The 25467-nt window shown below is 46.8% G+C and overlaps 2 protein-coding genes across 2 annotated transcripts in view; one reads left to right on the top strand and one right to left on the bottom strand.

The window, feature by feature from the left end:
* The window catches only part of INTS3 (integrator complex subunit 3), a 140349-nt gene extending 132877 nt beyond the window's left edge, over nt 1–7472 (bottom strand). Inside the window, 1 exon segment of the mRNA XM_048503365.1 lies at nt 6652–7472. Within this exon segment, the coding sequence (XP_048359322.1) occupies nt 6652–6762 (111 nt within the window). The 5' untranslated portion in view covers nt 6763–7472.
* A 10878-nt stretch (nt 7473–18350) lies between these two features.
* Nucleotides 18351–25467, top strand: part of NPR1 (natriuretic peptide receptor 1) — a 46046-nt gene continuing 38929 nt past the window's right edge. The window contains exons 1-3 of the mRNA XM_048509845.1: nt 18351–18431; nt 22378–22498; nt 25205–25279. Coding sequence (XP_048365802.1) covers nt 18382–18431; nt 22378–22498; nt 25205–25279 — 246 coding nt within the window. The 5' untranslated portion in view covers nt 18351–18381. The remainder of the gene's footprint in view (nt 18432–22377; nt 22499–25204; nt 25280–25467) is intronic.

The following is a 25467-nucleotide window of genomic DNA, read 5'->3' as shown; positions in this document are numbered from 1 at the left end:
TCTGCGCACCACAAGAAGAATACTGTCAAGCTGGAACGGGTCAAGAGGGCAACCAAAATGGCAAAAGGAGAGTCCTTGCCCTATAAGGATTGGCTTAGGGAGCTGGGTATGTTTAGTCTGGAGAAGATAAGGTTAAGGGGTGACATGATAGCTGTCTTTAAATATTTGAAGGGATTTCATGTTGAAGAGGGAGCTAGCTTGTTTTCTGCTGCTCCAAAGACTAGGACCAGGAGTAATGGGTTCAAGGTACAGGAAAGGAGATTCCACCTAAACATTAGAAAGCACTTCCTGACAGTGAGGACTGCTCGACAGTGGAATAGGCTCCCTCAGAGTATGATGGAGTGTCCTTCTATGGAGGTTTTTCAACAGAGACTAGATGGCAGGAGTGCTTTGATTGTGTATTCCTGCATGGCAGGGGGTTGGACTGGATGGCCCTTCTGGTCTCTTCCAACACTATGATTCTATATCATATACAGGGTACAGCAGAGATACAAACACGAAGGGAGCAGAAGAGGAGAGGAGTTTGGGTTTAAAATCCTGCTTTTGTCAAGTGTTAAGGAGTTTCAAAGAGGCTTACGAATAATCTCCCTTCCTCTTCCCACAATATCTTGGTGAATTCCGCAGGGCCTGTAAAACGGTTTTGTTCCACCGGGCTTTCGGTGAGGCCGGGCGCGGACTCCCACTCTGGGATGCCCCTGTGTTGCGTGCCATTCCATCATCGGCACGCCCAATATAACATCTAATCTACACTGCTCCCCCGCCCGGCCTTGGGTTCGGGCACCATATACTTCTATGATTCTGCTATATTCTTGCTGCTATTTTTATGAATTTTGTAAATTGTTTTTAACTTATTTATTTTATTTTGTGTACTGTTGTTTTGGCCTATTGTGTGTAGTACTGTTTCTGGCCTAGTGTACACCGCCCAGAGCCCTTCGGGGGTGGGCGGTTTAGAAATTTGAAAAATAAATAAATAAAATATCTTGTGAGGTAGGTTGCGCTGAGAGAGTTCTGAGAGAACTGTGACTGGCCCAAGGTCACCCAGCAGGCTTCTTGTGTAGTACTGGGGAAACAAAACCTGGTTTACCAGATAAGAGTCTGCCGCTCATTATCGGTTCCACCGGGCTTTTACGGAGGCTAGCCGCGGATTGTCCGCTCCCTTCCTGGTGCCCCATGTACCATCTGGACATACCATCAGCGGCATTCTGCCGGTCCCCTCCCAAGCGGGTACGGAGTAGGGTTTTGAGATTCGGACGCCTCTTTTTAATATGGGTTGCCTGTATGATGTTGCTACTGTTTTAATGGATTTTAATGCGCTTTTGTCTTTTGTACGCTATGTCCTGTGTTTCTTATTGGTTTTACTGTACACCGCCCTGAGCCCTTTGGGGCTAGGGCGGTCTATTAAATATAATTAATCATCATCACCACCTGTAAGACTGAGTTGTTCCACCAGGCTTTTGGAGAGGCCAGCCGCTGAGTGTGCCTCCCTTTATTCCTTTCTGTTATATAGGGGTTCTTAACATCATCGGGAACCCCCCCTCTTCTCTGGGAGGGTTTTAGGTTCTAAGTAAGGGTTTCGTGGGGTGCCTGTACTAAGAAATAACTGCTGTTTTAAATGGGATTTTATAGTGACGGAGGGTAGATATTACTTATAATTTTGATTTGCTCCTCTAGCTAATATATTATGATGTTGTATGTATGATGTTTTATGTTGTACACCGCCCAGAGCCCCTTCGGGATGGGGCGGTATATTAAGTTAAATAAGTTAAATAAATAAATAAAAAAATCATCATCAGCATGTGGAGGAGTGGAGAATCAAACCTAGTTCTCCAGATTAGAGTCCACCTGCTCATAACCACTACACTACACTGCCTCAAAGTCGACAGGAAGACATTGCTTGCGACCTATTAAAGAGGTGGCAACCACTGACTAAGTTTCTGCTACGAGCAGCCAAGGAGAAGAAGAAGAAGAAGAAGAGTTTGGATTTATATCCCCCTTTTCTCTCCTGTAGGAGACTCAAAGGGGCTTACAATCTCCTTGCCCTTCCCCCCTCACAACAAACACCCTGTGAGGTGGGTGGGGCTGAGAGAGCTCAGAAGAACTGTGACTAGCCCAAGGTCACCCAGCTAGCGTGTGTGGGAGTGTACAGGCCAATCTGAATTCCCCAGATAAGCCTCCACAACTCAAGTGGCAGAGCGGGGAAACAAACCCAGTTCCTCCAGATCAGAGTGCACCTGCTCTTAGCCACTGCTCTTAGCCACTACGCCACTGCTGCTCCAGGAGGATACCCAGGGCACTCCAAGGACCACAGTGAACGGCCAAAGATTATACTTCATTTGATTGGAATGACAGCAGAAAATCCTTGTCAACTAAAGAAGAAAAGTTTGGATTTATACCCTGCCTTTCTCTCCTGTAAGGAGACTCAAGGGGGCTTACAAGCTCCTTTCCCTTCCTCTCCCCACAACAGACACCTTGTGAGGCAGGTGGGGCTGAGAGAGTTCAGAGAGAACTGGGACTGGCCCAAGGTAGGAATGTAGAAGTGCGGGAATGTAGAAGTGCGGAAACACATCTGGTTCACCAGATCAGTCTCTGCCACTCAGGTGGAGGAGTGGGGAATCCACCTGCTCTTAACCACCCCGCCACGCTGGCTCCCATAATTAGTTGCTTTGCTCCAAGAACACTCTTTTCTGTTGAATACTCGGAAACACTGCTGAACATTCAAGAAGTGAGTCACATTGTACTGGTGGAGAGCAAGATGTACAGCCGAAATAACATTTGTGATTATGCTTCCTGAAAGTGCTACTGGGAAGACGGCTTTTAAAAACGTTCCGCCAGCCGCTATAAACATTTCCGAGGAGGGAGACTAGACTGAATATCTGACAAGGATAGCTGGAAAGCTGGTGAGCAGTGTCTTGACGTCACAGTTTACTACTCAGAGATGGACAGTCGAACAGCAATGGATCAGGGACCAAGAACTACAAGGAATGCCGATACATGGGAGAGGTTGTCTTATCTGCGTGAGTCAGCGGAGCTGCTTAGGGGACTCTAACTATGCACACCCAAAACACAGATGAAACACAGGGCAAATGTCACACAAAGGTTGGAAAGATCCCTCGCCGTTTGTGAAAGGGTTATCTGGCACTGCAGCCAAAATGGAGGGAGTGTCGCGAATATACAAAGACTGACACTACGCTTCCTGGTGAATTCCCTGAATTGACTAGCCCAGGGGTAGGCAACCTTTACCACCCAAAGAGCCATTTGGACCCATTTTCCACGGCCCCGAAGATCTACCAAGCCGGAGAGGCGACTCCACACAGAGCCGCCTCCAGTTCAGCCCCTCCACTCACCTTTCCTTCCAGTGCTGCTCTGGAGGGCTGGAGGGACACGCCCACGCTACCCTCCAACATCCAGGCCACGTGGAGCCGCAGTATAAGGCTGAAAGAGCCACATGCGGCTCTGGAGCCGTGGGTTGCAGACCCCTGGACTAGCCCGCAAAAATAATCACTAGGCCACTTCCTGACACATACTCATGCTACTAAGAGGGACAGGAGAAAAGAAACAACTTGCTTCTAGTTTATAAAAGCCTTCTATTTTATAAAAGGAGCAGTGGCGTAGTGGTTAAGAGCAGGGGCATTCTAATCTGAAGGAACCGGGTTTGATTCCCCGCTCTGCCGCTTGAGTTGTGGAGGCTTATCTGGGGAATTCAGATTAGCCTGTGCACTCCCACACACGCCAGCTGGGTGACCTTGGGCTAGTCACAGCTTCTCGGAGCTCTCTCAGCCCCACCTACCTCACAAGGGTGTTTGTTGTCGGGGGAGAAGGGAAAGGAGATTGTAAGCCACCTTGAGTCTCCTACAGGAGAGAAAGGGGGGGATATAAATCCAAACTCTTCTTCTTCCTTTCTGGCACTCTTGAATTGATTCTTCATCAGTAGCAGCTTAGAAATGCTCACTGACAAATCTGACCAAACTCCTCTTTGGGTCAGCAGAACAGTTAGACTAAAGTCCAGTTGCTCCCAGAGACCAGCAAGATGTTCAGGGTGTTAGGAGATCTGAAATAATGGTTAGGCAGTTATGGCTCTCTTGCCAACTTGCCGGTCTCCCGATCTGCTGTTCTCCTCTCTAATCTGGAGAACCGGGTTTGATTCCCCACTCCTCCACCTGAGTGGCTGAGACTTATCTGGTGAACCAGGTGTGTTTCCGCACTCATACATTCCTGCTGGGTGACCATGGGCTAGTCACAGTTCTCTCTGAACTCTCTCAGCCCCACCTACCTCAGAAGGTGTCTGTTGTAGGGAGAGGAAGGGAAAGGAGCTTGTAAGTCACCTCGTGTCTCCTTATAGAAGAGAAAGGGGGGATATAAATCCAAACTCCTTTTCTCCTCCCAGTTGTTTAAACTGTATTGTGATGGGGTGAGAGAATAAATTTATTGGCTGTATTGGGGGCCTTGATTGGTACTCTGAAATGAGTTAATTTGTTAACTGACATCTTTCGGGGATATATGTTGTAATATTTAATGTTTTCAGTATTTATGCTTGTTATTTTGATACTGAATTTTGCATGCAGTATAATTATGCATTTTAGCTCCACTGAGCCCAGCTCAGTGGTTTTATTTGTGGTTTTCTGAGAAAAGGAAGGATAGCAAGCCCAATAAAATAAATAAAAATTGACTCTCAAGAGATTATACCCTGAAAATCTTCTTGGTCTCTTAAAGTGCTACCGGACTTGAATCTAACTGGTTGTGGTGGGTTTTCCAGGCTGTGTGGCCGTGGTCTGGTGGAACTTGTTCCTAATGTTTCGCCTTCATCTGTGGCTGGCATTTTCAGAGGTGTATCGTAGAGGGAAGTCTGCTACACACTGTGTCCAGACTTCCCTCTATGATACACCTCTGAAGATGCCAGCCACAGATGCAGGCGAAACGTTAGGAACAAGATCCACCAGACCACGGCCACACAGCCCGGAAAACCCACCACAACCAGTTGAATCCGGCCTTGAAAGCTTCCGAGAATACATTGAATCTAACTGTTCACCCTTGGTTCGGGCATATTTCCCTGCACATCAAGAGTGTAGAAAGTTACTGGGGAACAGTTTAAGTCAAAGCTGAGCTACACATTCCCCAGATAGCCTCAGAGAGGTTCAGTTATTCTTGCTTCTGCCCTTCCTTCCGGCACCCACTTATCATTTGCCAGGAGGGAACGGAGCTTGCATATCAACGAAATCCAGATACAGTTTCACCTCTTTCCGGTGGGAAGCCTTTCTAGCGGCCCAAAGAGTTGGCCATACACACAGGCACAAATCTCTAACATTTTATATAATAAAACAAGGCCTCTGGCCTTTCAAACTTTAACAGAGGGATCACCTTGTCCTACCTCACCAAGAACCAATGTAAGACTGTAAAACATCCCGTGGGCTTCCAGCATGGATAAATAAGTGGATTCCAGATCATATCAAGCCTGAACTGTCCCTAGAAGATAAAATGACTAAACCAGGAGTAGGGAACCTTTAACGCTCAAAGAGCCATTTGGACCCGTTTTCCACGGGAAAAGAAAACACTTGGAGCCACAAATAATTTTTGACATTTAAAATAAAGATAACACTGTATATAGGGTTTTTTTTACCTTTTACTCCACTCATTCTGAGAAGCGCATGGATGCGCCCACCCTGCTGCCTGCAGGGCGGGCAAGGATGAAGCTGGCGGCTCAGCCTCGCTGGCCACTGGGAAAGCGCCCGCCCGCTCAGGGCAGGGTGGGGAAGAGAAGGCTCAGGTAGGCGTGGCCCGACCGTGGGCAGTTGGTGCGCCCGCCCTGCTGCCTGCAGGGCGGGCAAGGATGGGGCCGGCGGCTCGGCTCGTGGAGCCACAGTGCAAGGGCAGAAGAGCTGCATGCGGCTCTCGAGCCACAGGTTCCCTACCCCTGGACTAAACGAAGACTATCGTATTTTGGTCACATTATGAGAAGACCTGAGTCACTGGAAACGACAATAATGCTAGGAAAAGTTGAAAGCAAATTAGAGATGAAAAGATGGATTGATTCCATCAAGGAAGCCACCTTCCTCAGTTCGAAGGACCTGAACAAGGCTGCTAGTAATAGGATGCTCTGGAGGTTACTCATCCACAGAGTCGCCATAAGTCAGAAGTGACCTGACAGCATTTACCACGTGCACATTTTAGCTCTGGTTTTAATGAATGTGTTTTTGTTGATTTTATTGGTTCCTAAGATGTGCTTTTTAAAAATCCTTCACATTTGCAATCTGTTAGCCGTTCCGGTTGCCCTCGTGAGGGCAGAACGGAAGGTTACAAATACTGAAAGTGAAGGAATAAATAAATAAAACCAACCCTTACACGAGACGGACCTTTGGTGCGCTCACAGGCTGTGTAGCGACCCTACAGAAAATATCATTCCAACTCTACCATTCCTGCACCCTCCCTGACCAAACACAGTTGTCAAATGACTCAGTGATGGAAGGGCAGTGAACAGCCATGCTGCAAACTTTGGGGCCAAAGTTACACAGGGCAAATAACAGACACACACAGATTGGCACCTTGTCTTTTGGAGGCGAAAGCTGGAACACTGAAGAATGCCCCTTGCTTTTGGGGGGGTCCAGCGCTTCCCTCTCCCCATCCCAGCCCCTTCCACTCCCTCTACCACAGACCTACCTCCTCTAACTCATCCTTGGCATCCAAGCTGGTGTAGATCAGCAATTTCCCTCCTCCACCTGCTGTAGCTCCTGCTGCTGCTGCTGCCCCTTTGCCTTTCTGCATCTCCATAGCAGGCTGGGACGAGAGAGATGCCCCCCCTTGCCCTCTCACAACACTCGCTTCACCAGTGGTGGGAGGAGGGGGGTGAGATCATTTGGGAAGCCCCCACTCACCCCCCTTTGCAGTGTCCTCAGTGGCTCCCCTATGGGGTGGGAGGGTGAGGGGGGGGTCCCTCCTCCTTAAGCCCCCTGCCTTTTCCCACCTTTAGAGATGTGTGCCTATAGCTACACCTCACTTTTTAAGGGGACCACTATTTTGGTGGGGGGATGTTTTAAGTCTCCCTTTCTTGTCAATCTATATTTTGGGAGGGGGGATCCCTTCAGTTCCTAATTTGGGGGGATCATGATTGACAAACCAAGGAAGATTAAGGGGAGAAGGAGATACTTGAATGAGATATGGGGGGAGGGGGTCCCAAGCTCTGAGGGGCGGGGCTTGAGGAGTAGGGGGCTTCTAGGGCGGGTCTGTAGCCCAGGGGGCGGGGCTTGGGGCAAATAAGGGAGGGGGAACTCTCTTTTGTAGCCGTGCCTATCTGGCTTTTTTCTCCCACCTGTAACAGATAAGAGGAATGTATATATATTTATATAAAGGGGAGGTATCTGCAACGGTGGGGGAGTAGGGAGGGGGAGCGCAAGCCTCCTCGCCCCCCACCTAGCCAGCCGAGCAGACCGGAAGTCAGTGGTTGGGATGAGCGAGTGTGTGAAGGAACGGGCAAGGAAGAAGCCGAGCCTCGCGCAGCCGGAAGAGCACGCCTCTTCTTTGTCTCCGCCTCCTGCCGCTGCGGCAGCCTATCAGAGCTCAGGAAGAGCGATGAGTGATAAGAGCCGTCCCGCCGGGCCAATCGTCGGAGGCCGAGGAGGAGGAGACGCTGTGGGCCCAAGGCGGGGCTAGGCGTCTCGTGCGCGCGCGGGCGGAAGAGCGAGTGCGCGCTCAAGGCAGAAACGGGGAGGGCGCGAACGAGCTCGCGCGCGAGCTCGCGGACTCTACCAGCTGTTGGCCCCGCCCCGTTTTCTTTCGTACGCATGCGCTGTCTGGGTTTATGTCCCACTCAATCTTTTTGCTGCTCCGCCCCACTTTCTCTCGCGCGCATGCGCTGTCTGCATTGATGTCCCTTCAAACCGACTTTTTGCTCAAGACGGGCAATGAGGGGCTGTGTTGTGAGGGGGGTGATCTTCTTTTACTCGGGAGTAAACCATTTGAGTTCACTGGGACTTATTCATAGTAGTAGTAGTAAGCATACACCATACTCATCAATATTTGATCAATCCAGACCTATCAATGTAGTGCAATAACTGAAAAGTCCTTTGCATTATAGTCATGGTGTTAATACTGAACGGGAATATTTTCTGCCAGATTTTAACATCTCACCCCAGATTTTAGAGGTCCAGGACTGAGGCCCCTTCCAGACATGCAGAATAATGCACTTTATTTATTTATTTATTTATTTATTTATTTATTTATTTATTTATTTATTTCAACCCACTTTCACAATTGTTTGCAAGCGGGTTTTGCTATTCCGCACAGTGAATTCCAGTTGCAAAGTGCACTGAAAGTGGATTGACGGTGCATTAGTCTGCATGTGCAGAGGGGGCCTGAGATGAATTTACCACGGCTGTATAAGCGGGATTGCAGTCCTACCTAGGCACTGTACCTGTGGATTTCAATGCAGTGTTGAAGAAGGGATCAGAAAAAGTTGGGAGAATTGAAATCACTGACTAGTCATATATTGCAATAGGAAATAGAGATAAAGCCATCTGGCCAGTGGTGGGATCCAAAATTTTTAGTAACAGGTTCCCAGGGTGATGGGATTCGAACTGTGGCGTAGCGCCAATGGGGCTGGGCGGGGCACAATGGGGGCGTGGCCGGGCATTCCGGGGGCGGGGCATTCCTGGACGGGGCTGTGGCAAGGACGCAGCCGCTGTGCCGGTCCTTGGGCAGGAAACGAATGCACGCAGGCGCAGGCTGCCACGCACGCCGGTGCACCTCCTGCTAGACTGCTTCAAGTTCTGCGCGCTACTGCTGAGAGGAGGGGCGCAACTAAGGCAAAAATCACGTGGCAAAATCACCCATTAGTAACCCCCTCTCGGCACACACAAACAATTAGTAACCTACTCTCGGGAACCTGTGAGAACCTGCTGGATCCCATCTCTGCATCTGGCCTTGTCCCCCCCTGCCCCCCCAGCAATGGAAACATCCCGTTTCCTATGGGAGTAGAAGATGTCAGAGGTAAGCCTATTTATCTACGAAGCATGTAAAGTCATAAAAAGGAGATCAAGGAAAGAATGTCCCATTGCAGCAGTGGTAACATAAAGCACGCTGGTTACATATATCTTGTAGTGATTACATTGAGGTAGGAATGCATCTCAATCAACTAGATATAATCTTCTTCTTGTTGTTCTTGGGCTATCACCATCAATATTGTATATTTTGTAACAACTACACTGGGCTAGGAATGCATCTCAGTTAACTAAAGGCAGTCCCTGACATCTGCTCTGTTTTAGCACAACGACATCCCTCTGAGGTAAATCAGGTTAAAAAAGAGCAAGGACACCCAACGAGCTTAATGGCCATGTGAGGATTTCATCCTAAACCTCGTCTAGGTTGATCTTTACTGTTACCGCCACAGGAAAATAAACAAAATATTTTCCTGAGTCAGGTTGCCTGACTACACTGGCTCCATGCCCGGACGCAGAGACTTATGTGGTTCAGAAGCCCCCATAAGGCTCACAGAGAACGCTTATGTATGCTTGTGCCAATGCTATATGGTTTCCCTCTTGTTTATGCCTTTCTAGGGTGTAATAAAAGCCCCTTCAGAGTTGAATTTATGATGTGCCTGCTGTTTAGGATTTTAGTTTGACTAGGTTCTTTAGTTAGTTTAAGGTTTTGTTATTGTTAACTTAGGAAAGTCTTGCCTACAAGTGTATGTGTTTATCCCCTTAAGGTTTCCCTAGCGTTTAAGTTTAGAAATGTTATTTTTGAAATTTGTGTCTGTTGGCCAGAACAGTGGCCTGAAAGATTTTGATATGAAGGGACAAGAAAGTTGGCTCTGGAATGCAACTTAGACCAACACCCAGCCGACTCCTTAACAAAGACAAAGACCCTCTTTAGACTTGCAAATCGAATCTGTTGCCAGCACCCAGCGGTCCCCCAGCCATTGGAAGACGTGCAGGGACCACCATTGGACAGTTTGAACTTTTCTTTGTTGCAGCGATGTGAGGCGGGAGCCCCAGGGCATTGCTAAAGGAAACAGCCATCTGATAAAGGACTCAGCTGGCAGCTGAGCCCACCTGGCTTGCGGCAGCGAGCCCACCTGGAATTTTATGAATGGGCCTTATCTGCTTTCCATTCAGCACCATTGCGAGATCTCGCGGGAAGACGTTTGACAGCGGGATTTGTAATCTCTTTCAGAAATTGTAAATATATCTTGTGTTGATGTTGTTTGTTTTGATTGGTGTTCGGAGAGGGACTTGCCCCCTCTCCTCCCCTTTCCCTGCCCCTTTGCCCTTTTGAAGTTTTGGGAATAAAAGTTCTTGCACAGGGTTGCAAGGGCACGATTCTCTCCTGACCGAGCTGTGACCACCACTTGCAATGAAATCCTCTTGCTTGAAGAACATCGGCTTCCTGCGCCTCATTACGTTGGTGAGCTGAGCTGAAATCACTTATTATTGTTACCCGAGCAGCAGCAGTAACATTACTATGCCACATTGTCTGATTCACCACTATGTCTCATTCATTTCACAGCTCTGAAACCAGAGCAGGCCGCTCAATTTTTCATTCATTGTCTTCTTGCACTGAAACGCATCTGTGCTGGCTTCCCGCTCCTACGCAGGCCCCCTTTCGCTCCACAAGTATAATAGTCTCCACTCTTTCTTCTTTTCACTGATGTCGCTGCATCTTGTTCTTCGTCCTAATTTCCCATTTGTTATATTTTGCACCAATTTCCTCATTGACATATACTTGAAATGCCAACATTTTAAAGCTGGGCAGAGCAACCTCAAGAACTTGTGCTGGACACCAGTGCTCTCGCTTTCCCCTCTTCCTTTGATTAATTCCATTCAGTGAGGGATTGGTTTTATGGTTTTATCCCCTTTTCCTGTCCTTTCATTCATTCCATTTGGCGAGGGATTGGCTTCATGGTGCCTTTTATAATGCACAATTCAGAGGTGGGATCCAGCAGGTCCTCACAGGTTCCCGAGAGTAGGTTACTAATTATTTGCGTGTGCCGAGAGGGGGGTTACTAATTGGTGATTTTGCCACGTGATTTTTGCCTTAGTGACGCCCCTCCTCCCAGCAGTAGCGCCCCCGGAATGCCCGGCCACGCCCCCGTCGTGCCCCGCCCAGCCCCATTGGCGCTACGCCACAGTTTGAATCCCACCACCAAGGGAACCTGTTACTAAAATGTTTGGATCCCACCACTGGCACAATTGCATATTTGAATCTGTTCATTTATTATAAGCCATCCTGAGCCCGCCGAGGGGAAGGGTGGGCCAGAAATAAAATTATAAACAAATAAATGAAATGGTCAGTCTGGAAGGTGGACTGTGTGGTATTACACCCCATTGAAGGCCCTCCCCTAACACTGCCCTCTCAGGCTCCACCCCGAAAACCTCCAAGTATTTCTCAATCTGAAGCTGGCAAACTGCAGCACACCATCAGACAGTTTTGCTTGGCATATGGGTCGGATTCTCCATCAAGCAACTGGACAAGACTCTGAGGGTCTGGAGAGGTGATCAGTATGGCTTATCCGGGGGTGGTCAACCTATGGTGCTCCAGTTGTTAATGGGCTACAATTCCCATCAGCCCCTGCCAGCATGGCCAATCAGCACCACACACACACACACACACACACACACACACACACCAAGTCACTTGTCTTGAAGTCAGTGTATGGACACGGGGGAAGGAGGAGGAAAGAGGGGGCCATTGTCTGCCCCCATGTGACTAAATGGCCACAGCCCAGGGACATTTGACCCCATATGTCCCCCTGGATGATACACCCCTGCCCCTGAGACACTGGCACCACAATATATGCCTTGCCCAGAACAACCCTAATTTGCACACACATATACATGGGCCAAATTTACAAACCTTGTAAATCATAGATGTCAAACTCGTGGCCCTCCAGATGTTATGGACTACAGTTCCCATCATCCCCTGCCAGCATCATGCGTTGTAAATGGACAATCAAAACAAGAACTTGATGAAAAATGGCAACTGTATTTCTTATTTGAGGCTGAATTGATTATGCAAGAATAATAATAGTAAAAATATTAATTTGTTATGGACTAAGATATAAGCAACTGCTTTCTAGGTACTTACTGCTGTTTTGGAATTAAATGTGAGAAGGAAACGCATTTTTAAAACTATAATGTTCTCTCTGAATAATATTAGTGCTGTAATTTTAAGATCCAATGTGTTAGAGTTAATATATATATCGTTTATGGGTAGCGGTAGTTTTTTTTTCCTTTACATTTTCTTTTCTGTTCTTGAATTATATTTGAGAAAATTAATAAAAATATATTTTTTAAAATCTTCACAGGTAGGGCATTGCAGGTTCCCCCCACCCCCAGCTTGAATCAAATAGTTTCCTACCTTTGTTTTTAAGTGAAAAAATTGGAGGTGGTTTGCACATTTATTTATTTGTTTATTTTGATAATAAATTTTATTAATTTCAGCATCGTTAAAACATTACAATTACAAAATTCCATTGTTGATACATAAATATCTTAATTTAATCAGTATATTACTAAAAATTTTAAGTATCTAATTCAAATAATTTTCTCTCTCAGTTTGACTTCCCATTAGGATCTAGTGACTTCCTATTACCGTCAAGAATTGACCTTATTTGGCTAACCTTTCTCCAAACTCAGATGTAATAAACAGAAGGAGAACCAGTGATTTATTTCCCCTCTTTTTTCTTTTCCCATCCCAACCTTCTTTTTGTTTCCTACTGCTTGACCATCTATATTTTTTTCCGTGATATCTCTCATACTCAGTCCCTCTCAAGGTTGGGGGGGAGCTTTACCTGTTCTCATTTCATCACCCGCTTCATCTTTACATTGTTCACCTGGGCTATTCTAATTGTTTCATTACCAATACATCCTCAGTATCTGGCTGGAAAGATTTTTTACTTCGTTCTCGCTCTGCAATTATATCTTTTCCACCCACGGCTCCTTAGGATTTCTGTATTGTATCTTTCCCCAATCGTAAGGATTTCTAAGTTAGGTGTGCTCCTTCTTGTCCATTAAATATATAGCTGACTTGACTTTGTATATCCTTCCATTTCTTCTATGGTGGGTTGGTGGTCCCTGACTTCCAGTATTTGGTCTAACGCTATTCGTAAGGCTAATTTCGTACTAACAAATGAAAAAGCAAATGCATCTGTGAATTCAGAAAACCATTATCCAATCTTATAAAGCTCAGCAAATAATTGTCTGGTTCTTTTTTAAATTGTTTTCCAATTATTTTCTGTATTATTGTGTGTATCTGACTCCAAAAACCTTTCACTTTCGCACACGTCCACCACATGTGGTAAAATGTTCCCGTGTTTTGTTTATTTATTTATTTCTTAAATTTCTATACCACCTGATCCCCGAAGGGCTCCGGGCGGTGCACAACATAAAATTCAAACAATGTAGAACAAGGAGCAAATCATACAACACAATAAACAATCACATAAGCTCCATCCAATTAATAATCAATAAAACATACATGATTAAATGAGTGTTCATACCTACATTTAGCCTAGTAGCACAATAGCATGATGTCTTTAAATTGGATTTTAAGGTACTTTTTATTTCATAGAGCAATGATACTGACTTTGTGGTTTGGGAACCACGCATGGCTCTGATATGCCACCGCTGGCATTTCTGGGCACAGTACCCTACTGTTCTTCAGTAACGTGGTCAAGACTCTTGCCCAATGGGGCTTATGTTTGGCAGATGGTTCCCACCTGTAACCGGCTGCTGCAGTTTTTACATTTCGATCTGTGTTTTAAGTGTGGTTTTAATTATGTTTGGTTTGGTTTTAATGGATCTTAAGACTTTTTATTAGGTATGCTTTTCATCTAACACTTTTTATTACTTGTGTTTTTAATCTGTTAGTCACCTTGGTAAAGGGTGGAAAGTTGAGGTATACATTTTGTAAATGATAGCGGAGCCAGGAGAGAATCCCACTCCTGGACTATATCTGAATTAAAACGATTGGAAGATTTATTCTGTTTTGTTTTAATTAGGTAGAAACTGATTTGTATTAGGTAGAAGTAGGATTTGTAAGTTTCCCTGTATTTGTGAGTGTACGGAACCTCCTTGGCCCAAGGCAGAGAGCCATCTCTGCCTCACCTGGACCCATCCCATTCACGTGTAAAGTTTCCTGATGCACGCGGACAAAGGGAAACCTCAGTTGAAGCGCCTTGCCCTGCCTAATCTCGTCAGCAGGCAGATAAGGGAACTCACGTCATCACTCTTTGCTTCCTGACCCCGGACACCTGGAGAAAACCTGTGTGTGTGTCCCCCGTCAGTGGATAACGTCATCGCCACGTACTGCTCTGGCGCGAAACTCGAAGGGGATGCCTATCGACACTGATTGGTTCCTGCCTGTTGCAAAATGAATGATTGGTTGTTTTGAATTTTGTTAATGAATGGTGGTGGGTTGTCTTTGTTCCTCCCGGCCCCCCGACGGAGAAAGTGTACTTATGCGGCTTGTGGCGGCATTGCCAGGCAGCGCAGTTGTTGTGCGGAAGGGAGGTGCTGACACTTAGGTCAGCATCTCAATAAATCACTTCTATTTATCCGAGCCTTTTCGGGTCTTGCTTGGGTTCCTGGGCGCTGCCGAGAGCGGGATACCTCGGGAACGGAAAGTGTTATCCTGAGCAGCGCGGTAACATAAATAAATTCAGAACCCCAGAAGAATTAAAAATGTTCATGTTTACGCCTCCATATAGGGCACAAGCTGTACCAGCTGAATATTGCAAGTCCTGTCTTGGCATCTCTGATCAAAAGCAGACGTCAGGAATAGACTTCTTTATGCCAAGAGACCCTAGAGAAGTACCACCAGTCAGAGGAAATGATATAAAATGAGAGGGATGAGAAGTAGAAACGTCAGTTTCTTCTGTTCAAAGGCAAGGAAAAATTTTTTGCCACAGATGTTTATATCTTCTAAAAATTATTGGAGAGAAATATCCCTAAGGATGAACAGAAGGATTAAAAACCAGATAGTATATTCTGATTTTTAAAAAAAACTGCCTGAAAGCCTCTTGAGAAAGGTCGCTTGTTCAAAAAAAGAAAACTTCAGGATCCTTGATCAAGCAGTGACACGGCAGCTATTCAAGTTTTCCTTTTGAAGAAGTTCACGCCGTTCTCGCCTTTGCTTGCTTTTCACAGTTCCAAGCGATGAGCCGTCCTTCCTGCGCATTAAAGGAAATAAGTTTGATGCAAGACGCTAATAAGATCAGGAAAGGCCCAAAGGAAATGAAAGGCCAGCCTGTTAATTACCCTTTCTTGTAGCACAAGTAGCAGCATCCGGCTTTTGGGAAGGAGCAAAGCAGGAGGAGATTAAACGGGAATGAACATGCCCCCCCCCCCCCCCCCCGCCCTTCTCTGCATGGACACACAGCACAGTTTTTACACACTGACAGAAAACAAGGCAGACTTTGGAAAGGGAAACCATTGCAAGATGTTCAAATCTCTTCCTGTCTCAGCCCCTCCACCAGTAACCTGGGAGGAGGAGGAGGAAGAAGAAGAAGAAGAGTTTGGATTTATAACCCCTCCCCCCATCTCTCCTGTAGGAGACTCAAAAGGGCTTACAATCTCCTTGCCCTTCCCCCCTCACAACAAACACCCTGTGAGGTAGGTGGGGCTGAGAGAGCTCCGAAGAACTGTGACTAGCCCAAGGTCACCCAGCTGGCGTGTGTGGGAGTGTACCGGCTAATCTGAATTCCCTAGATAAGCCTCCACAGCTCAAGCGGCAGAGCGGGGAATCAAACCCGGTTCCTCCAGATTAGAATGCACCTGCTTTTAACCACTACGCCACTGCTGCTCATTGCTCACTGAAGAAGAAGAAGAAGAAGAAGAAGAAGAAGAAGAAGAAGAAGAAGAAGAAGAAGAAGAAGAAGAAGAAGAAGAAGAAGAAGAGTTGGATTTATATCCCCCCTTTCTCTCCTTTAGGAGACTCAAAGGGGCTTACAAGCTCCTTGCCCTTCCCCCCTCACAACAAACACCCTGTGAGGTGGGTGGGGCTGAGAGAGCTCAGAAGAACTGTGACTAGTCCAAGGTCACCCAGCTGGCGTGTGTGGGAGTGTACAGGCTAATCTGAATTCCCCAGATAAGCCTCCACAACTCAGGCTGCAGAGCGGGGAATCAAACCCGGTTCCTCCACATTAGAGTACACCTGCTCTTAACCACTACGCCACAGCTGCTCATAGCGGACTGGAATGTATAACAGGCACAATCCGTCCAACATTTAGGCTTTAAAGGCAAACTAGCAAGGAAAACAACCTTTCAACTTTGTGCTTGCGCTGCAGTGCCTTATGTTATCAGAGCTATCCCCTACACTGGTGATGGTGAACCTACGGCACGCTTGTCGAAAGTGACATGGCAGCCATTTTGGGGTGACAAGCTAGTGTTCACCAACACCTGACAACTATTCTCCCTGTCTGAGACATTATTGTAATTATTTGATGTTTCTTAATGTAATCCATAGCACTGAACATGATTGGACTGCATTTTTTGAAATAAATGAATATGTAAAGAATTGTTTTTGTTTTGTCGAAGGCTTTAACGGCTGAGGTGTTGTGTGGTTTCCGAGCTGTATGGCCGTGTTGTAGTAGCGTTTTCTCACACAATACAACCAACCGTTGCACTCAGGCTGATGTGAAATAAAATATTCTTTACTATTATTTCAATTTGTCGTCTTATTTCATTTCATACATCTTCATATTTCATACATAAATCCAAAATTTTATAATTCATAATTCATAAAGGAAACCCATCCATATTTCATAATTCCAAAATCATAAGTCATAGGAACCAAAATCTATTTTTTCATCCTCCGTACACTGGAGTATATATAGTCTATTTCATCATTATTCAGTTTTTGGCAGCCCACTTAAGTATCCTATCTAAGCAAACAGAAACAGGAAACGCTTTGCGCATAAGTCGCGGTTTTTTTACTACTTCTTCAGCAATACATGCTAATATATCTAATTTTTATAGGCTTCCTACGGGTAATAATCTCTCCTCAGAGCTGTGAGGGAATCTTTGCTACCTCTGTATGGCTGTGTTCTAGTAGCATTTTCTCCGGACGTTTCGCCTGCATCTGTGGCTGGCATCTTCAGAGGATCTTTTCAGAGGCTTTACTACCATAGGATCCTCTGAAGATGCCAGCCACAAATGCAGGTGAAACATCAGGAGAAAATACTGCTTGTACACGGGAAACCACGCAACACCCACTGTTTCTGTTTTGTTTGTGGGAGAAGGTGACACACCAGCAGAATCAAGTCAGGCATTTTCTGAATTTTTGACATGCCATGCCCAAAAGGTTCACATTCATTCATTCATTCATTCATTCATTCATTCATTCATTCATTCATTCATTCAAAGTTTATTGGCATAAAAATTCATAACATAAAACATAATTATTTTTTTAGCAAGCCTTTATTGGCATAGACAACAGTACAACAATAATAAAAAACGAATTAAAAAGCATATACAATACAGGAAATAAATGTTAGGTCGAAGGAAATCTACTGGCGTTTAGTAATTTCCAGGAGAAAGTCTGCCACTATCATACAGAGAGAAGGATCAGGATTGTCCAACAAGTAATGTAATCTAATTAAATCGGGGAGATGGGGTAAATGTAAAAGTGTAAGATTCACATACTTGGATCTGATTTCCTTGAATCTGAGACAGTGTAGTAATTGGTGGGCCAGAGATTCAACTGAGCCATCGTTACATGGGCACAATCTTTTAGCCTTTTCTTGCTTATTAAATCTGCCATGTAACAAGGCAGAAGGCATAACATTAAACCTGGCGAGCATTGTGGCTCTCCTTTGAACAGGGTTTATTAAGCAATACAGGTAGTGTGCCAAGTGGCCCCGTTCAAATGGGAGAGAAAATACAGGAGGGAGCACGTTTTCTTGGCTGCGGTGATTAGGGTAGAGAACTTTCTATCCAATAGTTGACCTTTTAATTTCCTATAAGCTTCTGAATAGGACAAGGGGCAAAGTGAATCCACTGACATTCCAATAGAGGCCAACAGGGCACTATTACATCTTCGCTGATCATACAAAGGGAATGTTTTGTTTTTAAATCCACACATTTGCCCATACAGAAAACTAAAAGAATGGGGCAAGATTAAGAGGTGTTCCCCAGTTTTCTTTCCTCTCTGCTCCGTTGTAGCATTCTCATGATCTACCTGGCTTTCTGACGTTGCCTCTAAACAACCATTGGCAAGTGGCCTGCTGCAGCCATTGGCAGCTCAAGACGGGATTCTGGGATTACAGCCAATGCCTACCCTGTCACCCACCCGCAGGGCTTGGGGAAATGTCTGTGGTTGGTTAGCTGCGCACTAACAGCCCCTTCTTGTTTCCCTCCCCTAGCCTCTTTCTCGTTGCTGGAGATCCTGTCTCTGGTCATGAGCCTAGTCCTCTCGCTGGTGACCATGGCGGCTTTCTTTGTGTACAGGTGAGTGAGGATGTTATTTTTGCAGACAGAGCAGTGGTGGGATCCAAAAATTTTAGTAACTGGTTCCCATGGTGGTGGGATTCAAACAGTGGCGTAGCGCCAATGGGGCTGGGCGTGGCACGGCGGGGGCGTGGCCGGGCATTCCAGGGGCGGGACATTAATAATTTCTCTGTTACTGTAAAAAACCTCTTACTATAAAAAAACAGAAACAACTACTTCGCCTCTAATTGACTGCCTGTCAAATACTTAATACTTTCAGATAACTTAATTTTGTTTCTAGAAATCAAAAGAAGGATACTTTCCTTAAACAAGGAACTTTACCGTATTTCTAAAACATGTTTTTAAAACAGCCCAACAGGGAGAATGATCCCATTTTCTACCTTCGCTAACCAGCCACAAAGGAAACAACAGGACTTTATGATTTTTGGACCTAATGGGATTTCTAACGGAAAAGCAGACCCAATTAGTAACCCCCTCTCGGCACACACAGATAATTAGTAACCCACTCTCGGGAGCTGGTGAGAACCTGCTGGATCCCACCTGAGACAGAGGCTTAAAATGGAACACCCAGAAAAGACCCAAGCTCCAGGCAACCCTATTGCAGGTGTCTGACAAAGAGATCTAGGAGGAGGAGTTTGGATTTATATCCCACCTTTCTCACCTACCTCACAGGGTGTTTGTTGTGAGGGGGGAAGGGCAAGGAGATTGTAAGCCCCTTTGAGTCTCCTGCAGGAGAGAAAGGGGGGATATAAATCCAAACTCTTCTTTTTCTTCTTCCTATAAGGAGTCTCAAGGTGGCTGACTAGCAGGCATCTGCGAGGTAGGTGGGGCTGAGAGAGTTCTGAGAGAACTGTGACTAGCCCGAGGTCACCCAGCAGGGATGGTTCACCAGATAAGCCTCTGCCACTCAGGTGGAGGAGTGGGGAATCAAACCCGGTTCTTCAGATTAGAATCCACCTGCACTCAACCATTACACACGCTGGCTCTCCTTGGGCCTGTCAGATTGTAATGGATAGTGTGTCTAGCAGGTGTGGCGGTAGCGAACACAAAGAAGTGTTTGGATTTATACCCTGCTTTTCTCTCCCATGTCTCAAAGTGGCTAACAAACTTCTTTCTCATTCCCTCCCCGCGATAGACACCTTGTGAAGAAGGTGGGGCTGAGAGAATTCGGAGAGAACTGTGACAGGCCCAAGATCACCCAGCAGGCTTTGTGCGGAGCAGTGGAGAAACAAACCCGGTTGTCTAGATTAGAATACGCCGCTCATGTTGAAGAGCGGAGAATCAAACCCCGTTCTCCAGATTAGAGTCCACCACTCTTAACCGCTACACCACACTGCTCCCGCCCTTGCCTCCTGTGAGGAGAATCAAGGGGACCTACAAACTCCTTTCCCTTCCTCTCCCCACAACAGGCACCTTGTGAGGAAGGTGAGGCTGAGAGAGTTCTGAGAGAACTCTGACAGGACCAAGGTCGCCCAGTAGGCTTTGTGTGGAGAAGCGGGGAATCGAACCCTGTTCTCCAGATTAGAATCCGTCTGCTTGTAAGCACTCCGCCATGCTGGCTTTCACGGCCATTTCTGTGCTAGGAATTACAGAGAGAAAGGATGCAAAATGGAACAGCCGGTATTGTCATGGGCTGGAATAGTGCTACCCATGGGCCAGGGGTGGGGCATGGCTTATTGGTGTAGCACGCAGAAGGCCGCAGGTTCAATCCTCAGCATCTCCAGTTAAAGGATGTGGCTGTTAGTAATGAGAAAGATCTCTGCCCGAGACCCCGGAGATCCCCTGTCAGTCTGACTAGACAAGACTCCCCTTGACGGACTCAACTTCAGTATAAGGTAGCTTCATGTGTATGTCTGTTCTTCAGTGGTGCAAACTAGGAACACTGCGCACAGTTCTGTGCCCAATTCTTGGCAGCCAATGCGGTGTAGTGGTTGAGAGTGGTGGACTCTAATCTGGAGAACCGGGTTTGATTCCCCACTCCTCCACATGAGTGGCAGACTCTTATCTAGTGAACTGGATTTGTTTCCTCACTCCTCCACACAAAGCCTGCTGTGTGGCCTTGGGCCAGTTCCAGTTCTCTCTCAATTCTCTCAACCCCCACTTGCCTCACAAGGTGTCTGTTGTGGGAAGGGGAGGGGAAAAGGAGTTTGTAAGTCCCCCCGAGACTCCTTACAGGAGAGAAAGACGGGGTATCAATCCAAACTCCTCTTCATCCCACCTGGAAAAACATAAGAAAGAGCCTTGCTGAATCAGACCAGATTCCATCTAGTCCAGCACTCTGCTACTAGCAGTGGCCCACCAGGTGCCTTTGGGAGCTCACATGCAGGATGTGAAAGTAATGGCCTTCTGCGGCTGCTGCTCCCGAGCCCCTGGTCTGCTAAGGCATTTGCAATCTCAGATCAAAGAGGATCAAGATTGGTAGCCAGAGATCGACTTCTCCTCCATAAATCTGTCCAAGCCCCTTTTAAAGCTATCCAGGTTAGTGGCCATCACCACCTCCTGTGGCAGCACATTCCAAGCTAAAGCTATCAGACCGCAGCCACATAGCTGGGAAAACCACAACAGCCAGTTCAGTTTTTCCCCTTTCTCATATAGCTTTTTTGAAAAACATAGGCCCCTTCCGCACATGCAAAATAATGCATTTTCAAACCACTTTCACAACTGTTTGCAAGTGGATTTTGCCATTCCGCACAGCTTCAAAGAGCATTGAAAGCAGTTTGAAAGTGCATTATTCTGCATGTGCGGAAGGAGCCATAGTGTTTTATTTAATGTTAACATAATACATGTAAGAACGTAAGAAAGAGCCTTGCTGGATCAGACCAGAGTCCATCTAGTCCAGCACTCGGCTACTCGCAGTGGCCCACCAGGTGCCTTTGGGAGCTCACCTGCAGGAGGTGAAAGCAACGGCCTTCTGCTGCTGCTGCTGCTGCTGCTCCCGAGCCCCTGGTCTGTTAAGGCATTTGCAATCTCAGATCAAAGAGGATCAAGATTGGGGGCCATAAATCGACTTCTCCTCCATCAATCTGTCCAAGCCCTTTTTAAAGCTATCCAGGTTAGTGGCCATCACCACCTCCTGTGGCAGCACATTCCAAGCTAAAGCTATCAGACCGCAGCCACATAGCTGGGAAAACCACAACAGCCAGTTCAGTTTTTTCCCTTTCTCATATAGCTTTTTTGAAAAACATAGGCTCATTCCGCACATGCAGAATAATGCACTTTCAAACTGCTTTCAGTGCTCTTTGAAGCTGTGCGGAATGGCAAAAACCACTTGCAAACAGTTGTGAAAGTGGTTTGAAAGCACATTATTTTGCGTGTGCGGAAGGGGCCATAGTGTTTTATTTAATGTTAACATAATACATATAAGAACATAAGAACTAGCCTGCTGGATCAGACCAGAGTCCATCTAGTCCAGCACTCTGCTACTCGCAGTGGCCCACCAGGTGCCTTTGGGAGCTCACAGGCAGGAGGTGAAAGCAATGGCCTTCTGCGGCTGTTGCTCCCGATCACCTGGTCTGCTAAGGCATTTGCAATCTCAGATCAAAGAGGATCAAGATTGGTAGCCATAGATCGACTTCTCCTCCATAAATCTGTCCGAGCCCCTTTTAAAGCTTTCCAGGTTAGTGGCCATCACCACCTCCTGTGGCAGCGTATCCTATTGCTGGGAGAGATGCAGAAAAGAGAAACCAAGAAGTTGGAGGACCTTGCCTGGGAAGGGCTAAAAAGTTCGGGGCCTGTTAGCTGCTGGAAAGGATGCCTAAGCAGGTATCTTCTAGGGCTGTCTGCAAAGCTCCAGGATGAGGCCTCAGAACCATAGTTTATGAGAGGCGGGGTGAGTTCAGAGGAAAACAAGGCTTTGCGCTTTTCACACGCGGGTGTAGCGAGGGGTGGGGGGGGAAGGCTGCGTGGCCCGAGCCCGACTCTTACATTGCGCCCTGGCGTTCCTCAGGAAAATGAAGCTGGAGAAAGAGCTGGCGTCGGAGCTCTGGCGCATTCACTGGGAGGACGTCCAGTCCAGCAATCTGGAGAAGAATTTGCGCAGCATGGGCAGCAAGCTCACCCTGTCGCTGGTAAGTGCCACCTGCCTGTCTTCCCAGGGCTTCCAAGGGCATAATTCCTTCTATCGATCGATGGATTGATCTGATAGTAATGAGAAAGATCTGATAGTAATGAGAAAGATGCCAGCCTCTGAAGATGCCAGCCACAGATGCAGGCGAAACGTCAGGAGAGAATGCTGCTAGAACACGGCCATACAGCCCGGAAACCACACAGCACCCAAGATGGATTGATCGATTGATCTATCAGTTGAAGAGGCATTCATCTATCTGTCTCTCTGTCTCTAGCTGAACCTGGCCATTACGCCAGGAAAGAGCAGGACGTTAAGGCCGATAAAATAAAAATAAACAATAAAGAACAGGGGCATTCTTTTATATTTTATTATTATTATTATTATTATTTATTCGATTTGATAAACTGCCCCGCCCCCGGAGGGCTCAGGGTGATGTACAACAACAAACAACAACACAATAAAACAAATCGAATAGCCCCAGTTAAAAATAATACAAAACCTTAAAACTATAGCAGCAGTAACCTTCAAGAAATAATTAATAATAGGAGACGTCTGACATCAGACCCCAGTGATCAGACCCTGGGAGGGGGGGTGTGTGGCAGATGGTCAAATATATAGCCAGTGCGCAGGGCAACACGAGGGGCGGGCTCAGCTGCTGACCCCCCCCCCCCAAAAGCCCGGTGGAACAACACAGTTTTGCAGGCCCTGCAGAACTCTCCAAGGTCCCGCAGGGCCCTAACTGCTGGAGGAAGGGCGTTCCACCAGGCAGGGGCCAGGGCAGTAAATGCCCTGGCCCGTGTGGAGGCCAGCCACATCACCGAGGGGCCGGGGACCACCAGAGATTCTCCTCCGCTGAGCAGAGGACGCGACTCGGGACATATGGGGTGAGATGGTCCCGTAGGTATGAGGGCCCCAGGTATCCATTCAAGATACCTGGTGTTGGTGTTGACCTTTAAGGCCATTCGCGGCCTGGGACCATCGTATCTTCGAGACCGCATTACCCCATATGTCCCTGTGCAGCCTCTCCGATCGGCGGAGGCCAACTTACTGGCGGTCCCTGGCCCCTCGGTGATGCGGCTGGCCTCCACATGGGCCAGGACCTTTACGGCCTTGGCCCCGGCCTGGTGGAACACTCTCCCACCAGCTGTCCGACCCCTCTGCGGGACCAGGGGAGTTCCACAGGACCTGCAAAGGCGACGGAACTGTTTGCCGGGCCTTTGGAGGAACCAGCCGCTAATGGTGCCCCCCCACGGCCCTCAACACCTGGGCCATTAACCATCTGATGAGACTCGCCATGCCTCCCTTTTTCGTGGGGAGGGAGGGACTTTATGTTATTGGATTGCTGGACGTCACCTCACACTCAAATTTAAATTCAAATTTTTGAATTTTTAAAATTGGACTAAGACTTGGAAATTTTTATCGCTGCTTTTATATGTTATCATTTTATATTGTATTTTATATGTTGTGCACTGCCCAGAGCCCTTCGGGGATGGGGCGGTATAAAAGTTTAATTAAATAAATAAATAAATAAATAAATAAATAAATAAATAAATAAATAAATAAAGACAAGGCATTCTATCGATCAGTTGAAGATTATTCTTCTGTCTGTCTCTGTCTAAAGAGGAAAGCACTCCTGACAGATGGCCATTCAGCCTGTGCTTAAAAACCTCCAAAGAAGGAGACTCCACCCCCCTCTGAGGCAGTGTATTCCACTGTCGAAATGCCCTTACCATCCGGAAGTTCTTCTTAACGTTTAGGTGAAATCACTTTTCTCTCAGTTTGAATCCATAACTCCTAGTTCTAGTCTCTGGAGCAGCAAAACACAAGTTTCCTCCATCTTCAACATGACATCTCTTCAAATATTTAAACATGGCTTTCATGTCACCCCTTAGCCTTCTCCAGACTAACCATATCCGACCCCTTAAGTCTCTCCTCGTAGGGCCTGGATTCCAGACCTTTTACCATTTTGGTTCCCCTCCCCTGGACCTGTTCAGACTTGTCAATATCCTTCTTGAATTGTTCCCAGAATTAGATACGAGCCATTTCAAGGGTGGTCTGACCGGTGCAGAACAGAGTGGTGGCCCATCCCGCCGTCTGACCCAGGCCAGACCAGGAGCGCCCTATGCAGCCCTTGAGGCCACATTGGTGGCCACCGGGATGACCCTGACTGGCCCCCCTGCCTTTTGGCCCAGCCCTCCACAATATTTTCTGTTTCTTATGCGGCCCCATGGAAAAAATAATTGCCCACCCCTGATCTAGGCACTGTGCTCCTACTGATGCAGCCCAGAATTGCATTGGCTTTCTTGGCTGCCGCATCACACTGCTGACTCACGTTCAGTTTGTTGTCTACTATGACTCCCAGATCCCTTTTACATCTTCTGCTGTCAAGCCAGGTGTCCTCCATCCTATATCTGTGCATTTCATTTTTTTTTCTGCCTAAGTGTGGTATCTTACAGTTATCTCTGTTGAAATTCATTTTGCTCTTCCACTGCAAGATCAATACAGATACCTTTTAGGGACATATTTTCAAAAGGCAGCCATGTCAAAATCTCATGCCCTGAAAATTTTGTTGACTGTGCTGCTGGACTCAAATCTAGCTCGATCCCAAATGAAGTTACGCACATCAAGCAACTGAAGACCAAACTGTGGGGATCGGCATGCTTTATACATAGGAAACCCTCTCACTGTTTCTTTTCTCTTCTCACAGAGAGGGTCAAACTACGGCTCCCTGCTTACCACAGAGGGTCAGTTCCAGGTATATGCCAAGACGGCTTATTACAAGGTAAGTTTGAAGGGCAGAATACTGGATCAGCACAATGCTGTGTGTAGACCAGCATCCTGTTTCCAACAGAGGGCAGTCAGAGGCCTCGGTGAAGTCCCCAAGTAGGCCCTGCCAGCCACATTCCTCCTCTACTAGCTGCTGCCTACATCTGACAAGCAGGGGCATTCTTCCTCTGAGATCCCATTCCG

Source organism: Sphaerodactylus townsendi, linkage group LG01 (assembly GCF_021028975.2).
Source record: "Sphaerodactylus townsendi isolate TG3544 linkage group LG01, MPM_Stown_v2.3, whole genome shotgun sequence".
Lineage (NCBI taxonomy): Eukaryota > Metazoa > Chordata > Lepidosauria > Squamata > Sphaerodactylidae > Sphaerodactylus > Sphaerodactylus townsendi.
The sequence above is the reverse complement of the archived record's forward strand: the minus strand, read 5'-3'. Positions and strand labels throughout refer to the sequence as shown.